Source organism: Armigeres subalbatus, chromosome 2 (genome assembly GCF_024139115.2).
Source record: "Armigeres subalbatus isolate Guangzhou_Male chromosome 2, GZ_Asu_2, whole genome shotgun sequence".
In the NCBI taxonomy this organism is placed as follows: Eukaryota; Metazoa; Arthropoda; class Insecta; order Diptera; family Culicidae; genus Armigeres; species Armigeres subalbatus.
The window spans coordinates 130,401,292-130,429,247 of record NC_085140.1 but is presented as its reverse complement, the minus strand read 5'-3'; the positions used below and the strand labels follow the sequence as shown (position 1 = coordinate 130,429,247).

Genomic DNA, 27,956 nt, shown 5'->3' with positions numbered 1-27,956 from the left:
CAGTCCACTAGATCACAATGATAAGTTGATCACTTTGAACGCAAGCCCGCTCGTAAGGTTCGTGATCTGATTGAATATTTTATATTAGTTTTGGAACGCATATGTATGCGGTTTAGTATAATTCGTCACATTTTATTTTAAAACTCAAATTTTCAATACAGAATTGATGGGGTGAACCTTTGTCAAGTAAATACTTCATTCGAAAGTATTCACTGCTTAGGGAGGAAGCATTCTTCAGAACTATATGTTTCAAGAGCTTAGATTGCACGACATCAGAAGAATTATTGCAAATTATTCCAACTGAATAGCATGAAAAGATTTAAAGTACCGTCGTCGGGAGTGACAATGGGTCAAATGGGGATGAGAATGGGTCACTGTTTCAACCACTTAGAATGCTTGTAGAATAGATTAAATGTATCTGAGGGCAAGAAGACTAAAATATAAGAGTCTTTTTTGAACGACTTTGTCTACGACCTCCAGACTGCCGGTGAGAGCGATGACCCATTCTCACCCCCCAGACCCATTGTGACCCCCAATGGCGGTACTTATTTCAAATTTATTATTATTTCCATTAGTTCCTGAATTAACAAGTAAATTAAAAACAAATATTTTTAGATAAGAAAACCATTCGTTCAACACATTAAACACTGTCCACGTTAAAATTCGGACATTTAGATAATGCCAAACTGATTTATTGCCATTTTATCAATTTGGATGGGAACGAAAACATGCTGACACGGTACTTCATTTACCGTTATTATGAAAATAAATATACCATTCAATCGGCAGCCCCCATTCGATTTTTACTATAATTCTACGCTTCTGGACAAATTTTCAAAAAAATCGTTGGCGAGATTTTTGAGTTATGCCGTTTTTAAGTTTTTCGATGAAAAACGCCTTGTAAATCAATTAAAAATCCATAGCACAACGTAATAACTTGCAAACGAGTTTTTTTAATGCAAAATCAATAAAATATCTACCTGCCTGTACCTTTGATGGTCGTACACTGCATGTTAAGCGGAGCAAAACCGACTGTAACATCTTGTTCCAGGTCGTTCGTTCTAGGACCGCCAGTCGCAGGCCCCGGCACGCCTGCCACACGCGCATCTTCCTCGATTACACACAGCCAGCGAGTGCGTGGTCAACCCTGGAGCCGACGTCCTCTTCCAGGTTCTCTGCTAAACATGACTTTTGCTGGTTTCTCTTTCGGCATACGTACATTATGTCAAGCCCACTGTAATATGCCGTATTTTATCAGCCTGACTATGTCTGCATTTTTGTACACTTGACACAATTGATTCAAGCGTCTGAGCCATTTGTAGTTTTACACTGCTCTGCCAAGTATTGAGCGTAGTATTTTCCACTCAAACACTCCCAGAATTCGATGTTCTGGATCTTTCAACGACCATGCTTCATGGCCCTCCAAGACTACTGGTCGAATCAACGATGTGTACAGAGCCAGCTTTGTCCGTGTTTATAGGCTGCGAGACTTTAGCTGGCTACGAAAATAGCAGAAAGTCCTACTTGCAGTCGCAGCACGAGTTTTCAACTCGCGGCTAACGTCATTATCACATATAACGAGTGTTCCAAGATATATGAATTCGTCGACCCGTTCAACCTCGGGACTAACACCGTTTGGGCTGCCACGCTCACTGCCAGCCACCAGAAACATAGTTTTGACAAAGTTCATGATCAGTTCTATTCTTCCAGTCTTCCGTTTAAAAGATTTTTCCACCGCACTGCGATCTACATCAATGATGTCTATGTCATACACAAACCAAGGAGCATGTAAGACTTGCTGATGATGGTTCCCTTTCTTTCCACACAAGATCTTCGAATTACACCTTCCAGAGCTGCGTACAGTTGTTCCACTATAGGTACAGGGGAGTCAATTTCATTGAGAAAAATCATTGTTTTCAATAGGGTTTCAATCAAAATTTTATGATAAGTTGTATTTAACATCATATTTATACCATAATGCATCAATTGAAACTATCAGAGTGTATAATTACAAAAAATTATACTGGTGCTACCTCCACTAAAGGTGCGGTTATTCTATTGCTTCAAAAGAAAATGCTTATTTTTGTGGGTATGGAGATTTAATTGATTCTGCATTAAAAACTCGTTTGCAAGTAATTAGGTTGTGCTATGGATTTTTAATCGATTTACAGGGTGTATTTCATCGAAAAACTTAAAAACAGCGTAACTCGAAAATCCCACCAACGATTTTTTTGAAAATTTGTCCAGAAGGGTAGAATAGTAGTAGGAATCGAATGGCGGCTGCCAATTGAATGGTATATTTATTTTCATAATAACGGTAAATGAAGCACCGTGCTGAAAGCAGCACAAAAAAGAGATAGTAATTCCAATGGTTCAATTCAACCAGAGGAAAATCCTAACTGCCTATTAAAATGTATTAATAATAACTAAAAATGTAACATAGCAAAAAAGGATGATAGTGTTAAGAAAACACCTAGTCGAAGAGATGAATGGATGTATTAGATAATTAGCAAATAAGAAAAAAGCACATAAAGGGGAAAGATTCAGCTGTCATGTAAATTGATCGTCTCAGTGGTTTGTAAAAAAAAAACAAAAATCGCATTGGAAGATGGGTATCCAAAATTTAACGTGGACTGGACAGGCTTTAATGTCCACGGAATTCCGATTGTGGTGTGTTTGTTATCAAATGATTGATCAAATGCGATTCCGAGAAAATTGAACAATGTTATGGTGCTCAACACACTGACGGTGGATTATAAAATATTTTTTGCTGTGAAGTGCCATTCCAAGACGCCTTGATTCGAGGGGAAGTGATGCGGGAAAATTAATTTATATTTAAATTTTCATATCAATTTTGCTTTTCTTGTTCACTTGACTAGAGCTCCTTGAGCGTTGATGAAGTGGCAAAGCTGCTTTCTTCTGCTACTCCAAAGTTGCACGATGCATAGCTCAAGCGTGAGCTTCTATCGTTCATGCACCCTCTCGCACTCTGCACAAGAAGCACGAGCGACAGCATAGAGATGAAGTTTAAGAAAATGTTTCCTTCTGGTCCACGGCCACCACCACCACCACCGAGTCGAGTCGGTTTGAGATGCCTTTGTTTCAACAGCCATCGGATCCTGGTGAGAAGCATGCCACAATTCCCGTCCGTCGACGGAATGCGGCAGCGGCAGCGGAAGTGCTCGGGAAATAGGTTCAATGTTCGACAATTTCCCTCTAGTTTCCATTTTCTTGTTGAGCTAAGATGCCCCAGATTGGCGTCGGGAAAATCAGAACGATGGAGAACGTCGTCGAGCTGCTGAGGTTTTAATGAAGCGTACAAATTGATTGTACTTTATTTGATGACTGCGTGACATCCAGCTTAAGCAACTCAACTGCGCCGATGTTCGTTCCGGCGGTATTGTCCAGGTGACGAAGGGTTCAACAAACGCCACCGCGCTGACATATGTTGGAATAGCAACGACACGGTTTGGGTGACTTTAGGACGACGATGCGGTGCGCGAGCTGGAACAACGTCAACGGTAGAAACACGTCAATTTTGATTTTGCGAATGAGAAATATGATCCCATCGCCAGAAGTTGATGAGGTAGAAGAGAATACTTCAATAAACATAACGCGTCTCTTAAGGTGATTCGATTTTATTAAAATATTTTTAAAAATGATTCTGAAATGGAAAATACCAAATGTCGAGAATTGAAAACTCGTAGGACGCAAATCTCTATTATCCAACATCTGTTTTCCAACATTTGTTTGAATCGTGAAAAACGTGGTTGGATCGCAAAAATTTAAATCAGCAATATTACAACAAAAAGATTTCATTGTTGAGAATAATGTTATTACTTAATTAAAAAACAAACCCAGTTTTGTACACGCATTGAGGTTAAATTTAAAAATGAATTTCTGTCTGTCCGAACTAGAGATGGGCGTTCAGATCCGGAACCGTTAAAATGATCCGGATCTCTAAAGTGAGTGAATGATTCGTGGATCATTTTTTAGAAGATCCGGATCACAAGATCAGCAAATTATTTGAACATCTGTAAGGAAACAATAAAATAAAAAGTTCATTGTTTGTAATCCATACGCTTGCAAACAAGAAAGGGTGAAGTTATTGTCAGTACGCTTCAAAAGTTTGAGCCTGAATGACGAACGTTTCACTATTTTGCATTTTTCTTGCGTTTTGTTCTAAGGATCCGATCCGGCTGAAAGATCCGGATCATTAGAATGAATGACCCAGATCGGATCCGTTCATCAAAGTGATCCGTTTTGCCCATCTCTAGTCCGAACCTTACAGACTTGGAAACTACTGAACCGATCGGCGTGAAAATTTGTATACAGGGGTTTTTGGAGCTGGGGCAGGTTCTTGATATGGTTCAAGACCCCTCCCCGCTTAAGAAGGGGTACTTCCATACAAATGAAACACAAATTTCTGCATAACTCGAGTGCTAATCAAGCAAATGAAATAAACTTTGGCATGTGTAGGTATTTGTAGACAAGAAATGTTTCTATGATTGTTAAAGAAGGGCTTATATACAAATAAAACGCAATTTTCTGTATAAGGCGGGAACTAATAAAGCAAATAGAACCAAATTTGGCATGTAGAAATAAAGCTGCCAAATAAAGTCAAATTGCAAAGCAGACGAGACAAAGTTCGACGGGTCAATTAGTACAAAATATTTCAGAAAGCATCTCGGTAGATAATTGGTGGATGATTTGAGAATTCCCGGGTGAATCCCGGAGGATTCCCGAGTGAATCCCGGAGGATTCCCGAGTGAATCCCGGAGGATTCCCGAGTGAATCCCGGAGGATTCCCGAGTGAATCCCGGAGGATTCCCGAGTGAATCCCGGAGGATTCCCGAGGGAATCGGAGGATTCCTGAGTGAATCGGAGGATTCCCGAGTGAATCCCGGAGGATTCCTGAGTGAATCGGAGGATTCCTGAGTGAATCCCGGAGGATTCCCGGGTGAATCCCGGAGGATTCCCGGGTGAATCCCGGAGGATTCCCGGGTGAATCCCGGAGGATTCCCGGGTGAATCCCGGAGGATTCCCGGGTGAATCCCGGAGGATTCCCGGGTGAATCGGCCAGGATTCCCGAGAGAAACCCGGAGGATTCCTGAGTGAATCCCGGAGGATTCCTGAGTGAATCCCGGAGGATTCCTGAGTGAATCGGAGGATTCCCGAGTGAATCCCGGAGGATTCCTGAGTGAATCCCGGAGGATTCCCGAGTGAATCCCGGAGGATTCCCGAGTGAATCCCGGAGGATTCCCGAGTGAATCCCGGAGGATTCCCGAGTGAATCCCGGAGGATTCCCGAGTGAATCCCGGAGGATTCCCGAGTGAATCCCGGAGGATTCCCGAGAGAATAGCGGAGGATTCCCGAGTGAATCCCGGAGGATTCCCGAGTGAATCCCGGAGGATTCCCGAGTGAATCCCGGAGGATTCCCGGGTGAATCCCGGAGGATTCCCGGGTGAATCCCGGAGGATTCCCGGGTGAATCCCGGAGGATTCCCGGGTGAATCCCGGAGGATTCCCGGGTGAATCCCGGAGGATTCCCGGGTGAATCCCGGAGGATTCCCGGGTGAATCCCGGAGGATTCCCGGGTGAATCCCGGAGGATTCCCGAGTGAATCCCGGAGGATTCCCGAGTGAATCCCGGAGGATTCCCGAGTGAATCCCGGAGGATTCCCGAGTGAATCCCGGAGGATTCCCGAGTGAATCCCGGAGGATTCCCGAGTGAATCCCGGAGGATTCCCGAGTGAATTCCGGAGGAATCCCGAGTGAATCCCGGAGGATTCCCGAGTGAACCCCGGAGGATTCCCGAGTGAATCCCGGAGGATTCCTGGAGGATCCGGAGGATTCCTGGGTGAATCCAGGAGGATTCCTGGATGAATCCAGGAGGATTCCTGGATGAATCCAGGAGGATTCCTGGATGAATCCAGGAGGCAATTACAACGAGCTGGTAGCATCCCACTCATTTCTTATCCAAGCTGCAGTGGACTCTTCATGAATCGATGTTCTGAAACTCGATATCGGCTCGTGAAAAGAAATAATGCCCATACTAAAATATGTTTTCGGGTTCTTTTCCATTTTCCAAGAAACTCCAGTTCCACATCTTGATTGTATTACAGACCCTTCTTTGTTCTTCAAAACGTTCTGGAGCTCAGAGCATTTAACCTACTCAATGATTCATTTTTTTTTGTTCAATATGTTAGATCAGATATCCCAGTAGGTCCATAGAGCTTACATGACTTCAATCATTACAATGCATGCCTTTATGGATCGCTAAAATATCCAGAAAGTCGTAATGTTTGATGTAATCATCCAAGTCCAGTGGTTCAATGGCCCAACAAAAAAAAATCCACCGCGTTATTCGAATGGACATTGCTTGACACAAAAACCTCCTTAGTTATTGTGCATCTGGTAGATATGCTGACCTTAGCTCAAGATTGGAGTTCTTATGTTCATGTAAATTAGGATCATATGTTTCTTAACTAGATTGGGTTCATACTGACAATTAGAACATTGTAAAAGTCATGAGTGATGCGCATATGCTTATTGAACCTGGTTATGCGTTTTATGCCGATGATGAGGACATTGCATAAGCATTGGTTGATCTGGTAGATACCGAGGGCTGAACTCGAGAACGTTTTTAAGAACCTTGAGCATCCTGAAAATTGATCACTGTCTTAATGATCTGGATGAATATACTTGTTTGAGTATTAAGAATTATCAAACAACATATTATATGATCCAAACAGTTCAGCTTCACCTGCATGCTCTCAGAAACGAAATCTTCCCAAGATTTATGATATCTGAGTCTTTGGGGTATAATCCAACTAGAACACCGATATTTTCCCTATGAAGCCGACATCATGATGTACATTTTTGCTGAAGAAAGTAGGGACCTATCCACATCCAATCTAAAACGCTGGGCATATACGAACCATCCGTCCCAAAAGGATTAAATATGATTCAGAAGCTTCGTTATGACACATTCATGGCAGGGTTGTCCATAATACTCATATTGTTTCGATTCTTACTGTTTTTGAATGATACAAAGGCCTGAATCACTCATGAAATCTCGCCGCGCTTGTGGACGACAAGCGTGCTTTTTTTAGGATCTTGTACATTTCACAACGGAGCCAGTTTCGGAAGGTTAATTAAAATAATCTTGTTTCGAAGGTTTCCAAATAAAGTTTTAACATATCGTATCAACAGGCTTCACATTGTCCACGATTGAACATGTTTCTACCAATTATATGTATTAACATTTGAAGTGGTTTAAATAAGAGCCATGGGCCAAATGGGGTTAATTAGTCAAATGAGTTGAAATTAGGTATCAATAAAAATGAACAGATATTGTTGTAGTTATTGCTTTTATCCATTTCCAGCATTGCTGAACCAGATATCGCCTGCGCTGCCATAATAAAATTAACACAATGTTGTAAAACCATCTCCCCAGCAATTAAGCGGTACCGACAGTACATTCAAAACACCGAAATTGGTCCATTAAAAAGTAGCTTACCCGTGGAAACAGAGTGAAATTGCCAACATTGCTCGATTCGCACAACACAGACGACACAAACCATGAGGCATTATGTTCACAACGGTTTCCGGTTTTCGTGTGCGCCCTCCCCGGAGCAGTTCCATTCAGTTTCATTGCCTTTTATTGAATATTAAGCGCTTTTCGATAGCCGATGTTCCGAACAGCGCCTAGCACTTCCAATCCACGGAGTGTGACGAAGAACCAGGCCTCTCTCTGTCGACCATGACCATGATGACGAAGGCGACGACGACAACGACGACAGTATTTTAAGATCGTAAAGCGAGGATAATGTCTTCGAACGTGCCAACGATGAAAAGTGCTGGAAAATGTCGCCGCCTCGTTACCCCGTCCCGGCACCAAACCATTGTCGACACGGAGCCACCAGCGCGTGGGGATCAACCGGATCTGAATGTGATGCTCTTGTGGTGGACGGAAGAGCTCTCGATGGGTGCTTTCAGGAATGCTGTGGTTTAAGATTTCGTGCGACATACGTTTTTCGAGAAGACGGTAAATAGGGTAAGATAAGGGTATCTGGTATCGAAGATAAATTTAACAGAATTCGAAAGCGTCATTTCTCGTACACTGCATATCCCTAAAGAACAACAAAGGATCTGAATCGCTTCATGCCCACATGCATGCGAGAGACCACACACATGCTCTGCAACTTGTTTAGATAATGCTTTGATTCTTTATGGTGTTGCTTATGAGCGGAACAGTATTCCATGAAGCGCACTCGATTTTTGTTTGCAAATTGTGAGTTGGGATACATCCGACCGAATTTCGCTGCTATCAGCCTAACCAAGGCATCAACACTTATCGCCATGTGAGTACAACAACACAAAATATTTCACCTTGCGGAAGCGCTGGCACAGCAGCGGCATCTATTTTATGGCCTCACAATAAAGTACGACCAATTCGAATTTATTGTTTTCGCCACTTATCGTATGTTTCTCGTCCCTAAGCTGAGGCACGGCTCTTGAATTGAATCTCATGTTCCCGTGATTGAACCATGATTGGGTCGTTTCAAACAATTTTTACAACTTATTTCCAAACCAACAGCTTCAGCTTGGCGATTTGCGATTACAAAAGCGATACGGATAATGATAAAGCTGTGATGCGGCCAATTTAGTGAAGATCATGCAGATGGTATATAATGATGGCTTTGATTTCAAGTTTATGGAACAAGCGTTACCTGGTAGATGATAAAGGAGAATGCGGCGGGAGTGAGGCTGACGTGGCCGGGAATACGCTCCTCAAGTGCTTTGTCCAGGTAATATTTCAGAAAAGCTTCTTTATCTGGAATAGAAGAGAATAACGTTGAATAATCTTTTTTAATTTAAAAATTCGAAGTGATGTTTCTAAAATTTGATGCCTGGATGTATCAATGATCAAGAGATTCTGACAATATTTTCATATGGAAACTGTTCATATCCGATTAGAATTAGGCAATTTGTAGGTGGTACAAGCTCTGATTATTGTATGAGAGTGGCTTCACTTTTGACGTAGAATTATGTCCTTCGGTAAGATAGGGGGTCATTCCAAACTTTCAAATTTGTGACCATCACGAAAAGTGGTCTGGAAGCAGCCGTTTTCCAACGAATTTTAGAATCAAAATATGAATCGATTCAATACATTTAAACAATTGATTCAATGCATTTAACTATTCAATAATTGTCCAGATTTAGGCTATTAGACATCTGACATGAACATGTACAAAATGCTGCATACGTACACGCAATTCTACGTTCAATTTGCAGTGGGGGTGACATTGATACAACTTTCTTCTTCTTTCCCATAGTGTAGAACTGGGCTCGGTCACAAAAATTCACGGAAATAGGGCACTGCACGGACTGCTTTGTCTCTTTCTCGCTGCAAAGAAATTTGAAAACAACAAGGCCAGTAAACGTCAAAATTTTTAAAGAACGAAAGAGAAAGAGATGTTCCCGTGCAGTGCCCTATAGAGATTCAAAACGAGAACGAGATCCTTCGTAGCTTGCTAGTAAAAGCACAGCATACTGAGATCGTGGGTTTAAACCCCAACGAAAAAAGTGGTTACCTGCAATACATTTTTTGAACTAAATCTTCCACAAGTTGACTCAAAAGTATAAGCAAAGACTAATTAAGACGTCACTGTAGAGCTCTTTCGAGGGACCACTTCTAGTACTGCATTTGGTCCCTCGGTACCCAAGTTTGACATTTTAGTGATTCCCCCATTTTTGATCTACCTTGCGATGAATTTGCATCAGTGGTAGTCGATGGCAACGACGACTAATTGTTTGAATCAAAATAGTTTGTTTGTTTTGCTCGTAGAAAATTCAATATAAAATATTCTGTAGTATCAAATGAATTTACTATAAAATTCCGTCGGAACAATATTACAACTATTAATAGGAAACAGTTAATGTTTACTTCTCATGTAAAATAATGCTCGCTCTCTAGTTTTTACCAAATATTTTCATGGTATATTAAAATATCAGTACTTTGAAATAAAATAGCACATCGTATTATATTTAAAAGAGGAATGGCATAGTCTGTCTTAGAAAAAACTCCAATTACAAGACATCTATGTATGTGCTGAGCTACAATAGATCTAATAATTGGTCGCAGTGGCACACCCGAACAAAAAAAATGTGCTGAGTTTCCATTATTTGTTCGGTTTATGACTGACTGACTGTAGAAGCTGACTGTGGGAAGGGAAATACATCGGAATGATCACAATACAACACCCGGCCGTAGTGACCTAGTGAGCAACATAGCTAGAGTCGTCTGCTAGTATTGTGTATCACATGGAGAGCCCAGCCTTGATAACAGTCTATTAAGACTACAACTGGTCAACTCTCGAAAAAAAAATTACAAGACTCAGTTTTACAGTTATCATTGATTGGGAAAAGTCTTATATCTATCCAGAGAAAAAGAGGTATTTCATGCCAAATCTTCACCAATAGTAATGAACGAAAATTTATGGATGTTCGACGACTAGGCAGAATAGACTCTTTTTAGAATAAACTTGCAGCGAGCACTCAATCCAAAATGCTTTTATTTTCGTCGTCTGATAATAATTATATAATTACTGATTCGTTTCCTCCTTTGTACTCTGAAATAATAAATAAGTTATTCAGTTTTAAGTACCAAGAAAGCCATTTTTTAAAACCAATCCTATTTTCAACGGTGCATTATGTTTTGACTTTCCAAACATTTACCAAATCGCCTTGGCAACTATGATGAAGTAATAGTTGCTTAGTTTTTTTTACAGAGCAAGGTGATTTCAGATGGGGGTATGATAATTTCTTTGCTAGTACTGGATGAGCGCAAAAAAACTGGGCAGTTGTATAGGACATGAACGTCTTAGTTAGTCTTTGGTATAAGATTGCTAATGTCGTTCCTGTTCGCGTAACTAACATATAGGTTACTTTGACCTGGGAGCCAAGGTAATGGTACTACAAATGTCAAACCGATATTGGCGATGGAATTAAACAATAAAAAATTTAAAATTTTGAAATTTCTTTTTTTAATTTTTTTTTTGTTCAATAAACATGCACTGCAACATGATGCATGCATCATGGCCAATTGAAGCTTGTTGAAGCAAAATTTGTGTGACCTGATAATACGTCAACCCATCGCGTCCCGTAACACGGTAGATCACTTTGACGTAGTGTGTTGCGGTGTAAGATCTACCAAACAAAGCCCTAGCTTAATCCATTTTCCTAGCTAGTGCAATAAGTTGTGGTAATTAAGGATTCATCGTATTTAGTCCCCGCTACCAACAGCAGTCTCAGAAATAAAACATAATTAATGTTACCTTGCAGACAGTTGAAAGACTCGAATTCCTCTGGTTTGAGGCTAAACTGTATGCAGTGGAAACAACTTTTCAAGCAATTAGTTAAAAACCTCGGTACCCGTCCCTAGGCTGAACTGACTGCTGGAAAAATCGAGTTAGGGGTTTAAATACGTACTAACTCTTCTTGAACTGGTGAACAATGGTAGTGAGAGGAACACACGGAAGTTCTTATTGCTGAACAAATTCTCTTGCTTGAAATGGTCTTGTAGACAGAGCTAAATCCCGGGTTTTAAGAGTTTTACTGGTGATATTCTAGAAGCAAGACAAGGATGTGGCTAGGGCTCCGATGCATGGCCAAAACAGTATTACTGTTCTGTTTTCTCAAGACAGGATTGATTTCCTATTGATAAGGGGCGCGCCTTCAATGGGATTGCTCTCTGTGAGGGGTCTAAATAGCGGGACCTTGTCATGGTGCTCTTGAGAAAACAAAACAACAACTGTATTGCTTATCAATAGTAATGGAGTAATTCGACATGCACTTAAACACTAAGGATACGGGTAACGCTACAATAGATCTAATAACTGGTCGCAGTGGCACACCCGAACAGGAAAAAAAAAAAAGCAAAATTTGGCAAAATAATTTAAATGACTACAGCGCCACTAGCGTTCTAGTACTTATGCTTCTACTCTTCCACATGATGTGCATAGGTGTCCACAAATCAAGTTTTAAAACATCACATTCTGAAGTTTTCCTTAGAACCAAGTTCCCTCAACTAAGGCCAAGCCCCTCGAAATCCACAACCATTTTCATTTGCGTTTTCAAGGGCACCCGATTCAACACGGAAGCAACGCACAATTGTCATTTTTATTATTTAAGCTTTGCTGCATCGCAGCATTCGTGAAATAATAAAAATGACCGTTGTGCGTTGATTCCGTATCCAGTGGGGTGCCCTCAAAAACGCGAGTGAAATTAGTTTTAGATTCCGGAAGGCTTGTCCTTAAGAGGATTTCAACTAATTTCTGAATCAATCTTGACCCGTATCAAACATCATGGGCACAAGCCAATTAGATGAAATTTTGATAGGTTTAAGACAAATTTGTCAAGGCATTCTGGAGAAAGTTGAGAAATTTCGATTGCTCATGAGGACCATCGAGACGAGTGCGATCTTCCGTAGCACGCAGTAAACATCGGGCAATTAACTACCTACAAAGTGCTGCGCGTCTGAACGATCGTCCAAAGTGTTCACTATTCCAGTGTGTCACATTCAGGGACACACTGGAATCCTAGTTCCGTGGTAAAAAATCCCACTTTTTATTGGTTTTGAAACCTGGCTTGCGACGTGTCAAACTTTATAGCAATGCTGAACAAGTTCACTAAAATGTGTTCTGAGGGTAATGTGATTAGATGGACCCAATGCCCTCAAAACATATTCCGCTGAGCTTGTTCTGTAAAATCAATAAGTTTGGCACGTCGTTAGACAGGTTTTAGAATTGATCATAAAGTGGCCACTTCCCCCAGGGCGTTCCGGATTCCGTATTCCGTTGCGTATGAACCAAATACCAAAGTAAAACATTGCTAAAGGTTTTACAAAATCGTATGTTGAAAGCCAAAGACTTCCAGAGTGCTCCGGAATGTGGCCAGATGGATTAAATATCCTCAAACATATTCCGCTGAGCTGTGTTGCATAATCATGAAGTTTGACACGTCGAAAGCCAGAATTCATCAAAAAGAGGCCACTTCCCCCAAGGAAGCATTCTAGGCAGTTCTGGTAGTTTTCGTGAACGTCGTGTGAAAAACAGTTGCATTTTCATTATCAAGAGATCAAATGAAAATGTAGCGGACTCCCGGTCATCTATCGCATTACAAGCAGTCATGATGGGAATGTTGCTTTGTTTTGAAATCTAAATTTCTCAATATTTTTAATAGTTCTGTGCAAAAAACGAAGGCTAGTCGTTAATATGATTACATATATTGTTCCTGATTTTCGAGTTAGAAGTAACATTATTGAAGGAGATCAACTTGTTTGTAATCAGTTCATACATAACGTACATATTCACATATGAGTTTTCATAACATTGTAAATTGTTTGTAATGGTTTTATGCGCTTTCATGAAATAAAACTCTGTGAAAATTTGACGTAATTCCTTTCATTTTTTTGTTTTCTATGGGAAGCAGAAAAGAATGAAATGTTAATATAGCGTGACCTCTCTCAATGAAAATGAAAATCTCAGTATTGATTGCAAAGCGTTCCGGACCAAATGAACCGTTTGTTTGAGAAACTGCATATGTAACATTTTTTCCAAAATGAGATTTTTATATGTTTTCAATCCTCGTCCAAAAATACGTATTCTGGTAGAAAATACGAAAAAAAATTTGGTCTGGAATGTATGAAAAAAAATCGTTTGTTTGAGAAACTACATACCGTCGTCGGGGGTGACAATGGATCACTGTTTCAACTACTTGAAGAGTGCTTGAAGAATAGATTAAATGTATCTGAGGGCAAATATAAGAGACCTTTTTGAACGATTTTGCTATCCGACCTCCAGGCTGCCGGTGAGAGCGATGACCCATTCTCACCCCAGACCCATTGTCACCCCCGATGGCGGTATGTGCACGCACTTTGAAGGGCAATTATGGAGTACTGTTTACAGTTTTCGCCTTTGAAGTGCCACTGGATGTTAAGTTTTGCCAAAAACTATTGATCTGTATCGCAGAAATAAAAAAAATCTGTGGCAATTTGTTCAAAAACAGTTTTTTGTTGTTGTCCCGAAATTGTCTCAAATGGATATACCGTGCAAACTCAAACTTCGGACCCTTAAGCACTTTCTGATATATAATCATCCTGTTTACTCACATTATTAATCACACTGTTTAAACCGCCATTGCAATCATAAAGTAAAGTATTCATCTTTGAATTACGTATTTAATATGTGCAAGATAGTGCGAAGATTATTTGCAAATTATGAAAATGTCCGACTTCCGTTTGATTCAAACCTCGGACACCGGCGGGGTTAGATTCATATTTCGGACACAAAGATTCAAACTTCGGACACCTGATTACACAGTACCGGGAAGAATAATTGAAAACAATTCTCACTGCACAGCACAGACTGTCTTTTAATTATTTCGTTGCATTGTTTTAACATGTCTTATTAGAATGTAACTATGCTAAAACAAGCTAAAACTATTAGTTCTTCCTACCCATCTTGACGAAACATTTCGATGAAATATTTCAGAAAATTTCCCATACGAATTGGAGCGTCCGAAGTTTGAGTGTGTCCGAAATTTGATTCTCCACGGTATGTAGTTTCTCAAACAAATTATTCAAATACTCTCAGGACACATTCTTGTTAACCTCTTGTTTTGATGACTAATGCCCTTAAAAACTATAGGAAATTTGTAATCAATTGTAGAAAACAGTTCCAAATTCCGAAATTCCGATGAGAACCATCATTTTGAAAATTTAGTTTTCTTTAAAACTGGGGTCAGGTACGTAATTGTTAAGCATGAAAATGTTTCGAAAACTGTCATAGGAATGTGTGTGGTCTCCTGAGCTCAATTGTATATAAAGGTGATTAAAAGGTATCCGGATCCGGCATCCGGAAAATCGATATGGCAGACCAGGAGTCATGTGATACTAGCAAGCCGCACGGCGGACAAAAGGTCCAGAGATAATAGCTCGAAGGGACAAATAGTCAAAAAGGACAACATGTCGAAAGGGACAAAAGGTGGAAAAGAAGCAAAGGTCGAAAACTACAAAAGATTGAATTAGACAAGGACTGAAACAGAAAGAATCAATCTCGCACAATACAAGTTTTATTCATTTCTTAATTCAACAACCTTTTTTATCTTTAACAGAACTATCTACATATTCATTATATTATTTCATAGTGATTGCTCCTTGTTTGCAAATTGCCCTTTCTTTAACTTTGATTGATGACATGAGTGTATTACTTCTGCTGAAAGTTAAATGTATTTCAGAAATTCTTTTGGAATACACCCAACTTGTCAACTTGTTCTTGATCGACCTTTTTTCCTTTCCGAATGTTTGTCCCTTTCGACCTTTTGTCCTTTCGACCATTTGTTTTTTCAACTTCTGTCCCTTTCGACCTTTTGTCTTTCGATCTTTTGATTTTCGATCTTTTTGTCCTTTCGACCTTTTGTTACAGATTCCGGCGAACCACGGGCTCATTAGTCTGAATTTGAAGACGAAGGTCAACTCTCTATATAACATACTAGTCGACCCGGCAGACGTTGTCCTGCGTAGTAGGCGAAAATGCTCGTTCTGAGGTGTCCATGCCAAGTTTGCATACGATTCATAATTTTAGTTTTCCACGATTTGCTTAACCATACGTGTGATTTTCGCATGAGGAAATATCATATAAACCCCTCGGAAACGATAACGAACATATCTGCTGAAGGAGTGAAGTAAATCCATCCAGCCGTTTTCGAGTTATGCGGATACGAACACAGACCATTTCATTTTTATTATATACAGGGGTTAGACAAAAAGGTTAAGATAGGCAAAATTTTGTCGAAGTTCAAATCAGCCTAACTTTGCGTAGAATGATCCGATTTCGATGAAACCGGGACGTTCGGACGCGGAAACTCTTCTAGTATACTGTCCCCATGCAAAACCTCAGATTGGCCTATGGCCACCGGAGATGTTCCGGGTTTTCCGAGGATATGTTAAAAATGCATTTTTTCTTCTGCTTGTCGTTTTATCTGCCGTTTACTGCCATCATGTTTCATGCTCTCCCTGGAAATTAGAACTAATAAGCTGACCAATGCTGGCTGCAGATCTAAAATTCGTTTGGTATACGCAAAGATATGACCATTTTCGTAAAATCGGTACGGGATTGGCCATACACCCTGAACAAATGTCACTTTCGCAGAACACCCGGAGCCTGTTACAAATTGGCCAGAGAGTCTTACAGTCACCATATTGTATATTTAATAAAGATCCTATATTCATCGTATTGGGAAAACATGAACTTTGACACCCATATAAGCATAGTTCCAGACGGTGCCAAAACCGGCCCCTTCGGGAAGGCCCTTGAAACCTGCTATAAGGGTGGCAGTGGACAAAAATGTTTCGGAAATGTTTCGGAAATGTTTCTTTAATCATTGTCCCGCAAACCCATGAACATAGATACCCATATTTGCATTATTCCGACCTGTTATCATTTCATCATGTTCCCGGAACCGTTTTTACGGAAATGGCCATATCTCTGCGTAGTTTTGATGGATTCTTGATCTACAGCCACCATTGGCCGGCACATTAGTTCTAGTTTTAGGAAAAAGCATAAAACATGATATAAGTAAACGTCACAAAAAATGATAACAGTGAAAAAAATGCATTTTGAACATACCTTCGAAAAACCCGGAACATCTACGGTGGCCAAAGACCAATCTTAGGTTTTGCAAAGGGGCAGTATACTAGAAAAGCGTCCAGTTCTGATGGTCTTGATTTTATCAAAATCGGATTATTGTACGCAAAGTTATGATGATTTGAATTTCGACATAATTTTACCTTTTTGTCTAACCCCTGTAGATCTCAGATTGAACTGTACTCCCTTGTAGTTTTCTTCCCGAGCCATTCTTTCCATTCCAGCTAATTAGTGGCCACCCGTTAGCCGCACATGAGTTTAAAAAAGCAGACAGGCGTGGGTTTAAATTAAACCCAAATGAAAAGTGTCCAGTACCTTAGTGCACTGGCGGAGTTAAACCGGTAGTTGAACTGGGGCACTTGACCCACAAAATTGATCATTTTCACTGATATAAAAAAAAACCTATATCCAAAATCAATACTTTCTGAGTTTTTGTATTTCGATCGTGGAAAAGACAAAATAAAACACTGTGCAGCGTGAACGAAAAAATCTTTACTTCGCCGATAATGCCACGAAGAAAACGTCCATCGTGCTAGCGTAAGTTAGTTCAGTTCTAAGACATAATCATTGGCCTTGATAATTAAATTAAAATTTAGTGAATATAGGGGAACTGTTCCTGGAATTCATCTCATGGCTCCGATGTTCATCCTATCAAAAACAAAGCAATGGAGATTTGATTTGTTTCTTATTTTTGTGATTTTTTACAGCAGTGAGTACGCATGTTGACGAAAAGAAGCGACAAAATTGGTGCTGTATTTCTTTGAATATATGTTCAGTGCGACGGAAATCAGGACAGTTCCCCTAGTTGAATCATTTTTTTTCCAACCCACCAGTTGGATTACGTAAAGTATGAATAATTTAATAATTGAAATTCCAAATATCGTTAGGGGCCGTACACTAATAACGACAGGATTTTGTCGGGGTTTTTCAACCACCCCTCCCTCCATGTAAGATTTTTCCCATACAAATCAATTTTTATTTATATAGAGCGTAAGAAAATGGCCGACCCCCCCTTCCCCCATGAGTGCTTACGTAATTAGTGTACGACTTCTTACTGACGTTGATCTAAGGCTGCTGTGACTGCTAGGTATCGATGCCATCGTTGCGATTGAACTACACGTGAAACACAGAAGAGCTAAGATAGAAATTCAAAGTAGGAAAGAAACGTATCTGAAATGAACCCACGACCTCCTGCTTATACAGCAGAAGTGGTAGCCACTAGATCACATCTCCGATTATGTTTTGTAATTACGAGAAAATACTTTCATCTTTCTTTCGTATTTAATGGTAGTCCGAAATAAGAATCGATTTATTTCCAATAATGCGCATTCCACCGGGCGGTAGAATGCGCGGCTATAAAGCAATACCAAGCTGGTGACGGGGTTCGATTCCCCCTTCTGTGCAGGAAATTTTCGGGTTGAAAAATTACTCAACTTCCCTGGGTATAAAAGTATCATCGTGTTAGCCTCTTGATATACAAATACAAATGCGAAAATTGTCGCCTGGCTTAAACACTAAGCTGCGACGATGTCCCAATAGGGGATGTAATTCCAATAAGAAGAAGAAGGAGTTACTGATGCCAACGTTAGCCGCTCGATTATTTGCCGTTGAAACGCGATGAACGCCATCTTTTGCAGTCAACCCTTTCTTCTCATAAAATGTAGGTCATGAAAAGATCCAACTTTCAATCCACCTTACGTAAAAATATTACTTGACTACTGTTGTTGTCTAACGACCACTCGATGATTTTCTGCCAAATTACGACCCACATGTTTTCTATTTTTATGTTAAAGATCTCGATGTGTACTACTCGTTAAAACCATTTTTGGAAAATGGCGTATATGTCACTTATTCAGATTACGGCAGTTGAGTCCAGCCTGAAAGCTGCAAGGTTTTGATGACTGTGCTTGTGCATCGAATACGGGATTGGTTGGTTTATCGATTTTCATCAGTGCCTGGCATTTTTTTTTCAAAAGTTTAGCGCCTTTGACCCATGTGCTATGTATTTTCACTAGCAATTACACCAGAGTATCCTCCTGGATGAATTGTTAAAGAAATTCTACTAAGAGTTACTGGAAAAATGCTTGGAGGAAATCGTTAAGAGATTGTAAATAAATTGTTGCGGAAAAAATCTCCAGACTCTGAAAAAGCTGTCTATGATTTCTGAAGGAATGCTTTGGAATTTCATAAGATTTTTTCCAGGATTTTTCAAACAAATTTCAGAAGAATTCTTCCGAAGTCTTGAGGAAATTTTTCGAATTCATGTAGGATACCCGTAGAACAAGCAATACAAAACCGAAATTTAATCATTTGGGAAAAACAAAATATGGAACAAATAACGGTTTCAGGCCATTTGGTAAAATCTCGCTTAACTTTTCAAAAGGACCTAAGTAACATTTTCCATGAATTAATTTGAATAGCGCAATCAACAGAGCAACATGAAAGCTTTTGATTGAAGTACTCAAATTAATTGTTAAAAATGTTACTTAGGTCCTTTTGAAAAGTTAAGCGAGAAATGTCCTTTGGCCGAATCTTTATTTGACCGAATGCCGTTTGACCGAAACGATGAAAAAATTTGCTCAAATTGCAAAGTAGTGAAAAATAAAAAAGAGTGTGAAGCAGATTCTCACATAAGATATGAAGTAAGAAGTCGGAAGTGATACATGAGAAGTGAGAAGTAGGAAGTGAAAAGTGAGAAATGAAAAATAAGAATATGGAAGCAAGTTATGACGTGAGATGTGAAAAGTGTAATATGAGAAGTAAGAAATCAGAAGTAATGAATTAGGGGTATGAAGTGATAAGTGACAATATTATGAAGTGAGAAGTAAAGAATTAGAAATGAGAAGTGAGATATGCGATTACAAACTTCCACCTTGAGTTGGTCGAAGCGAGAGCTTCAACAGCTGCTTGGCTATCTGTACAAAAGTATATTACTTAGCCCATAATGCTTTGTTGCAGTGCGGATTGCACTCCACACATGATGGCCAATATTTCCGCTTGAAAGACAGTGCAGTGTTTACCCAGTGAGTGGGACTGTTTCAATCACGGCTCACCTGAGTAGACACCTGCACCCGCTCTACCTTCGATAAGGGAGCCGTCAGTGTAACAAACAATACTGTCCGACATACTTCTCTGGGGCCGTACACTAATTACACCCAACCGACGCTTGTTAGATTTTCTAACAATTCTGTATAAGAACACATAGACATCATCTCATTTCGTAGAGCTGAGTCGATTGGTATATAACACTTATGAGTCTCCGGGCCTTCTATAAAAAGTTTGTTTTTGGAGCGAACATATAGCCTTTACGAGAAAGGCAAAAATCATTCCTAGCTTTAATTTGTATGTTATGAAGCCAATTCTTCTCTTCCTCTTTTCTTATTTCGCTATGAAATAAAGAGCCGCAAAAAACCTAGTTCTACCATTTCTAATGGAATAACTCCGGATTTTTATTCATCTTAGATCTAGCACGCTTGGTAAGGACGAAACTAGCCAACCACACATTACGACGCTGTCCTCCTTGCTTTGATTGTTTGAATCCTTATCACACTAGGAGTGCATAGTATAATAAAAGAAAATTATTATTATTATTATAGAGTTTTGGCACTTCCTCAGCAAGCGTGCTGGGAATTTTCACCTACCCCGGGCAATCTGAATGCCAAAGGGGATTAGGCTCTGTGGATCTCATTCGCCGGTTGACTTAAAATCCTATAATAAACGTTTGCACCGGATGTATTAGTTATGGTGGTTCAGGAATCTTCTTACGATGCTGCAAGTTCCAAGAACCACTGTTTTTTTGATGCTATGGAGGTTATGAGATAGTTCCAGCTCTCCTAAGGATCTCAGAAGAGATTTCGGGACGATTCCGGTAGCTGAGATAACAACCGGAATTATACGCACGTCCTCCAGGTGCCACATCTGCTTCAACTCCTCCGCCAAGTCGTGGTACTTCGTTATCTTGTTGGAGAATGTTGTTTGGACATTATGGTCTAGCGGTACAGCAATGTCGATGAGGGTTACCCGCTTCATCCTTTTGTCGTAGACCACAATATCGGGCCGATTGGCACGAATGATGACATCCGTTATGATCTCGCGATCCCAGTACAGCTTCACGAAACTATTTTCCAGAACCGGGACAGGCACATATTTGTAGTAGGCGACAAACTGGTTAACCAAGTTGTGCTTTAAAGCAAGCTGTTGGTGCACAATCTTGGCTACTTCGTTATGACGACCGAGATAGGCTGAATCAGCTAAGGCTGAACACCCGGACACGATATGTTCGATCGTCTCTCCTACTGAATTGCACTTCCTGCAGCGGTCCTCCACGTTTTCGTGCAATATATAGTGCCGATAGTTCTTCGTCGCAATTACCCGGTCCTGGATGGCTACCATGAATCCTTCTGTTTCGAGAAGAGTTCACCCCGCACCAGCCACGTATTCGACGCCGCTTTGTCGATATATTCCAGCTCCAGTTGATGGGGGTGCGTCCCATGTAACTCCTTCTGCTTCCACGATGCGATCATCTCGTCGACAGATTTGATGTCGCAATTCAGCTGATAGTCCTCCTGCGCCAGATGCAGGGCACTGAATCCGTGGTCAGCTTCACACACAGCGCGATAGATTTCGTGGCGGTTCTGGCTTTCCACGAAGTATCTTCGCAACTGCTGGATCTGAGAAACACATAGTGTTTGTATATCGGTGACGCCTCTTCCTCCTACTGTACGTGGCAGGGTGACTCTCTCAATGGACGATTTTGGATGACGCATGCGATGCTTAGTGAACGCCACTCGTACTGCTCGTTCTAACGCCTCCAAGTCAGTCTTGGTCCACTTCACCACCCGAAACTGTATGTCAACAAGGGCACAGCAAACGTGTTTATCGCCTTCACCTTGTTGCCGGCCGACAAGAGGCTCTTCAAAATACCGTTGACACGATGCAAGAACTTTTCCTGCAGCTCTTTCTTGATCGTCGTATGGCGAATTCCTTTCAGTTGCAGGAAACCTAGGAACTTGTACGTTTCGCCTTCAACCATGTTTCGAATCTCCTCCTGTTCGTTGACGCGGAAACTGTCGGCATCCACCAGGTGACCCCGGTGTAGATGTATGGATCGACATTTATCGATACCAAACTCCATCCGGATGTCGTTGCTGAATACCGTTACAAGCCGCAGAAATTGATGCAGCTTCTCCACAGATTCCGCAAACAGCTTCAAGTCGTCCATAAAGAAGGTGTGGGTAATGTTTGTACTCCTTTCCCCACTCTTCAAATGATAGCCATAGTTGTGTTGGTTGAGTGCTCTGCTAAGAGGGTTCATGGCAAGGCAAAACCATAGAGGACTAAAGGTATCGGCTTGGGGTGTGGCCCTCCTGGTGCTGAGAGTCCTGTACCGTAACACCTTTTCTGCGTCGGTAGTGTGTAGGGATGTGCTCCACATCCCCATAGCGTGCTGCATTAGCCTGATGACGTTACCGTCTATCTTATACAACTGCAGTACCTTAAGAAGGTACGAGTGAGGTACTGAGTCGTATGCCTTTTTATAGTCGATATACGCCATGCTCAGGTTTCTTTGCTTGTGGGTGGCCTGCCCAACAACGACTGCATCAATGATGACCTGATCCTTGCAGCCTCGTTTGTTGCGTCGGCAACCTTTTAGTTCCTCGGTCATAAGGTTGTTGACGTCGCAATGGTTCTGCACCCTCCTAGCTACTACCGATGACAGCACTGTGTACAAACTCGAAAGGCACGTTATAGGTCTGTACTTGGCTGGGTTCAAAGTGTTCCGATCCTTCGGCAGAAGATAAGTGACACCCCTAGTGATGAATTCCGGTAGCTGCCTTGGGTTATCTAGTACCGTGTTGAAGCATTCCGCCATCCGCCCTTGGACCGTTGTGAGTTTTTATACCAGAAATTATGCACAAAATCGGGTCCTGGTGCAGCCCAATTCCTGGTATACCGAGTAGCCTCACGTATGTCTTGGGCGGTCACGTTGATAGCGGTCATGTCTCCAATTCCACCACAATATTGCTCTTCTTCTGCCATCCACACCCGTCGCCGTTGTGTATGACGGGGTTCTCCCATAGATTGGACCAAAACTGCGTGACTTCTCCAATCTCCGGAAGGCCCTCGCCAAAGTCGGCTTTGTCGTTTCGGATGTGGTTGTAGAACTCCCTTTCGTTGATGTTGAACATTCGATTTTGCTCCTTCCTCTTCGAACATTCTCCATAACGTCGCAGTCGCTTAGCAAGAGCACTCAACCGCTGTACATGGGTGTCGAGGATCTCAGTTATGTTCGCCTCGGTGAGATCACGGAGTTCTGTGGGTTTCACAATCTCAGCAACATTCCGAACTAGCCTGGTTGATCGATTGTACTGTGTTAATCGACCAACCTTTGACCGCAGTGTGGCGATGCGGGTCTCCAGACGTCGCATCCACGCGGGTTTTCGTGCTTTGGGGCGTGCGCGTCCATCACTCTCACCTTGTGGGCGCGTTCGCAATCCCAACGTTCTTACAACAGCCACTGCAGCCGAATACACGATAAATTGCAGCTCCTCAAGGTTCTCCACGGTTTCCAAGTACTGTGGCAAAATATCCTGGTTAAGGATGCTTACTGTACTCGTCAACCGATAGGAGTACTGCAACTTGGGTATCCGGTGTCGGGACATGGGTTCTGTCCCACGGAACTGTGTAACTGCTGTGCCCATATGATTAGCTAGTTCGTCCTTTAATTGCTGTCGTTGCAATTCCACTGTTGGTCCTGGAGCGGCGGGTGCAATCGAATCGCGACGGTTACTTGCGATTGATGCATCCAACCCAACAGAACTCCTTCTCGACGTATCGCTCGATCTTGCCTCCTCCTCCTCTCCTAATTCCCTCTGCACTTCCCGCTTGATGTACTCTACGTCTTCTGGAGTCAGCATATTATGTGACATAATAGCTCTCTGGCGTGTGTACAATTTGTTCTGGTCAAGCTGGGGTGCAAACCGAGGAACCTCTCATTGAACATCTCCAGCATCGCCGGTCTGCCGGACATATCCGTCTCCATCCTGGTGCAAACGTAGTAGCAACGGATCACGTACTGATTCTTCACATGATCCGTTGCCGTCGGCGGCCCGCTAACGTGAGTGATTGACGTCGATCAACCACAGCAACATCAGCAGGTGCAGCATTGCCTTGGTGATTTCTTCTGCTGCCGTTTCTGTTTTGCCTTGTCGGCACGGGCTGAGCCCGATGACTAGAGGGTCGCTGTTGCACCTCTCCTTCCTCTAGCCGCTGGCCGCTCGCTCTGTCCCCCGTTCCAGGACCAGCTCCAGTAGGAGCTTTCCCTCGGGCAATCGCATGGGTGGTATTGTTCTTGAGCGTAACTCCATATTTGGGTGTGCTTTCATTCCCGGAAGCTACGGGTTCTGTAAAGTTATTTAATTCTTTACAGTGCTAAATAGCTAGGTTCAAGCGCCAGTGCTCGCCCGAGGGTGGTTTTTCATTGGTGCTTAGGAATTGGGCCTTCAGCTCCCACCTACTCGAAATGGTGGTTTTTCATGGACGCCCAGGGTATTTCACCTGAGCTCCCACCTATAATATATATATATATATATAATATATATATATATATATATAATCACCATATATAATTATTATTATTATTATTATTATTATTATTATGACAGTACTGCAACGCTGCAATGCATTATCACTAATTTGAAAGTTCATTTTATTGAGACCAACTTTCTTTTAAAATTGAAATTATGAAATTTCATTAGACTTCATCACATAGGAGTTGTATAATCAGTTTTCAAGACAACCAATAACCAGACTATTAGAGTAGAGAGAATGACATCCACGCTTGATAAGATTGAAAAGCTGCTGCTCAAGAAAATCACAAAATTAAATTAAACCCAGCATCATAAACATATTTCCACAACCGAGACCCAGACGTTCTTCGAGCACACAAACACACCAACCTTCGGGTGCAACGGTATCGAAATAGCGCTGTGCTGCAGAAACCTCTCCTTCGTCACGCTTAACTTGGCTAAATGCGAAAATTTCTCCCGCTAATCCGACGGAAATCAGCAAGATTATGGCTGCTGAGCTCCCCATATTTCGTTTCTCCGCTCGCATTATTGCTTCCGAGTCTGTTGTCTGTCCAATTTCATAACCGTTGGCACTTGAGAAGTTTCACCACCCCAGATTGGGCGCCGTGCACGACGACCGAAGGCACAGACTGGAAATTTCGATTTCCGCTATTGATCTATTAAGTGCTTTCTGGCTTCCTACAAGCTTATCTTCCGAACTACGATGAAATCCAACGGCACTTGTTGGCACGCAATTTCCACACACAAACACAACGACGCGACACAATTTTCACTTTATGCTCCGTTCAGTTCCTGTCTGCAATCTTGCCTCTCGCTTTCAATTCAGAGGATTTGTCCAAATCAAAAGTGCTAATCTGCCGTTTCAAAGGCTTTGTTACTTTTTCTTTCCCTAACACCGATTAAGCGCGTCAACAGATCCTTCCGAGGGTTGGGCATTGACTGTGACACCGGAGGCTTTCCACGCTCGATTGGAAAGGGAAGCAATCGAAGCTGAAATAAAAATTAATCTTTACTCAAACACAGGCCTTCTTGTCATCACACTGTGCAATAGTATGGCGTTTAAGCGTTTCACCAACAAAGACAACAACGACCCGAAAGTCGAACGGATTCAAGATTAGAAAATCCGATCCAATTGGGCAAATCAACCCATGCCCATGCCGGAGGGCAGTGACGTTGCCAGCTGGAGAGTTGGTGAGGGGTAGGTAGAGTATGTAGGATGGATATTATCGCTGATCACTGAAAACATTCAGCCACATTGAGCTAATTCTGTTCATGGACTTTTTTCTCTTCGATAGCTGTAAAGGAGTATAGATATCCTTTGTTGCCATCGTTGTTGTTGCAGAATATAGTCGTTATAACAACTTTGGCATGATTCAGCCTGAAGTTATTACCAGAAGAGTTGTTTGTCAAAAAGCTAACAATAAATGATATTTACTAACGCATACAGCATTTTTAATGCCTGGCAAACGACGACCGAGAACGTTGACTATTCAAATCACACATGCTCTACTCAGGAGTGAAAAATATATGTACATGAAGAGGTTTTCCATTCAAATTTATAAAATCCCACTTCCCTTCCAGGATCGACTTGAATTTTTTTGGTTGTTCCATTCAGAAATTTAAATCTGTACTTGTTCAAAGCACTACAATTGCAGAGCACTGCACTTGCAAGCCATTTTCGGAAAACATCTTTATGGAGCCAACGAAATTGCTAAAATGATTAATGAATATCAACCCTACGAAGTAACCCAATCTTGATCCGACTGATGATGCTTAAATCTTTTTAAATAGCACAGCATTGACCAATGTGGCTGATTGTTTCAGTTTCAGATACTAGATGACAATTTGTTTTCAAACAGTTTTTCAGAAAAAAGCATGCGTATTAATATTGTAAAGTAAATGTAATGGTGCGGACTCGTCTTTTAAATTCTAAGCTAATCTAGCTCCTCAGATCAATTTATGACTATTTTTGACTATTTACAACAGGATCGAATCAATTACAAAGTCGAGTAAAAGCTTAGCACCGACCTGGTTGTTACTTGCGTTTCCCACGGACGCCTACGCCAGTGCGTCAAAGGGCGACATAAGAAAAGATCAAAGTTGAAGAGGGCAAAGGTCCATATCGGAACCCGATTGATGTTTACGGCCGACCAGATAGCATCGGAAGAAGGTCCTGCGCCATCCAAACAAATTTGTCATCGTGTTCGCTAAGAATCCCAGCTGGGAGGAGGGGGACATGTCCGGTCCCTTTGGTCCCTTTGTCCAACGAATAGGTTACGGCACTGCCAGCCAAAGAGCATGCCACTGCCACCACTTATCAGTGGCAAAAGCTTTTATTGCACTATTCGCTCGGTTTGAATCGATTGGTTGTTTGTGGAACCATTTGATCGCGCCTAATCTGATAAAATGTGAGTATTTGTTTATCATTTTGCACGGGATATGGCATGATGAGACACAACAGCCAGATGGGGGCGCCCCATTCAGCTGATTTATGACTAGGGCAGGTAATAAAGTTCTTTGTTCCCGTGATGAGTGAAGTATCTTGATGGGATGACCTGAGGGAAGGATGTCTAGTTTATGAGTTCAGTTCTGGTTTTGTGCTGGTAGTTTTATCAACAGTGATAAAACGCTATCATTGTTCATTTAATCACGCTTCATTTGTGCCTAGTATGATAAATTTTGAAATTCTAACAACGGTGCGAAATTTAGTTGCAATGAATGACGGCTTAGCTGTATCAGAGTCAAGGATGGGTCAAGAATGGATATCTCTCATGAAAGTGTAAAAGAGCGAAACCTCATCCTCATTCATTGTGTCGTTACGAAAAACTGTTAAAAAAAAAATGATTTTCTAGCGACTTCATGAATGATAAACTTTATAACAGAATTAAGGCACATATTTTATTAATGCCACCAGAGTTTTCGGACTATATGTAAAATGCTGACTAGAGGCCTATTGGTAGTTTAATAAATAATGAAAAAATACTATATCAAATCATAGGCGATAAATATATGCCAACCACACATTGTGCAAAATTATTTCAAGTTACTAAACTCAGCTTTGAGTGTAGTTCCCCAATGCACTGCGATGCAAGTGAAGAAAAGGGAGTGACTAACAGCTACAAATAGACGATGGTATTTTTGGGTTTTGTTGGAATTACGCTTTATTCCGATATCAACGTTTAATCTAACGGAATCCCAACCCGATTAAAAACTCATAAATTATTTTGAGTTATCAAAGCAGTGATAATATTCAACATATTTTTAAAAACGCAGCTATAGATAATTGTGAAGATGCATACTGCTGCAAATATGGGATACTTAAGAAAATATTGTCAAAATTTGCTCTTAAGTTATTAGATTTGTTTGTATCCACATAGAAATTTTATTCATAAGCCTATTAAACAAATTCATAGCATTTCATTCAACTTAATGTTTTTATTTATTCATACTCATTGCACTATACCGTGGAGGATCGACTCACGGACAGCACCGAATTCCTTCCACTTCGTGACATATCACTAAATTGAAGGGAGCTTAAGGTGAAGGTGGGTTGAGTACCAAATTAAAGCTTTAAAAGTATTGGTACAATATAAACTGTCATATACTGTAGTAGTATTGGTGTCGTATTAATAAAAAAAACAAAGAATATTACACGGT

The 27,956-nt window shown here is 41.1% G+C and overlaps 1 protein-coding gene across 2 annotated transcripts in view; it reads right to left on the bottom strand.

Moving 5' to 3' along the window:
- Positions 1-25,254, bottom strand: part of LOC134210846 (uncharacterized) — a 37,434-nt gene extending 12,180 nt beyond the window's left edge. For both annotated transcript variants that reach the window (XM_062687201.1, XM_062687200.1), the window contains exons 1-2: positions 24,669-25,254; positions 8,734-8,837 (exon numbers count right to left, since the gene is read on the bottom strand). In XM_062687201.1, coding sequence (XP_062543185.1) covers positions 8,734-8,837; positions 24,669-24,825 — 261 coding nt within the window. In that variant the 5' untranslated portion in view covers positions 24,826-25,254. The remainder of the gene's footprint in view (positions 1-8,733; positions 8,838-24,668) is intronic.
- Positions 25,255-27,956: the final 2,702 nt, after the last annotated feature.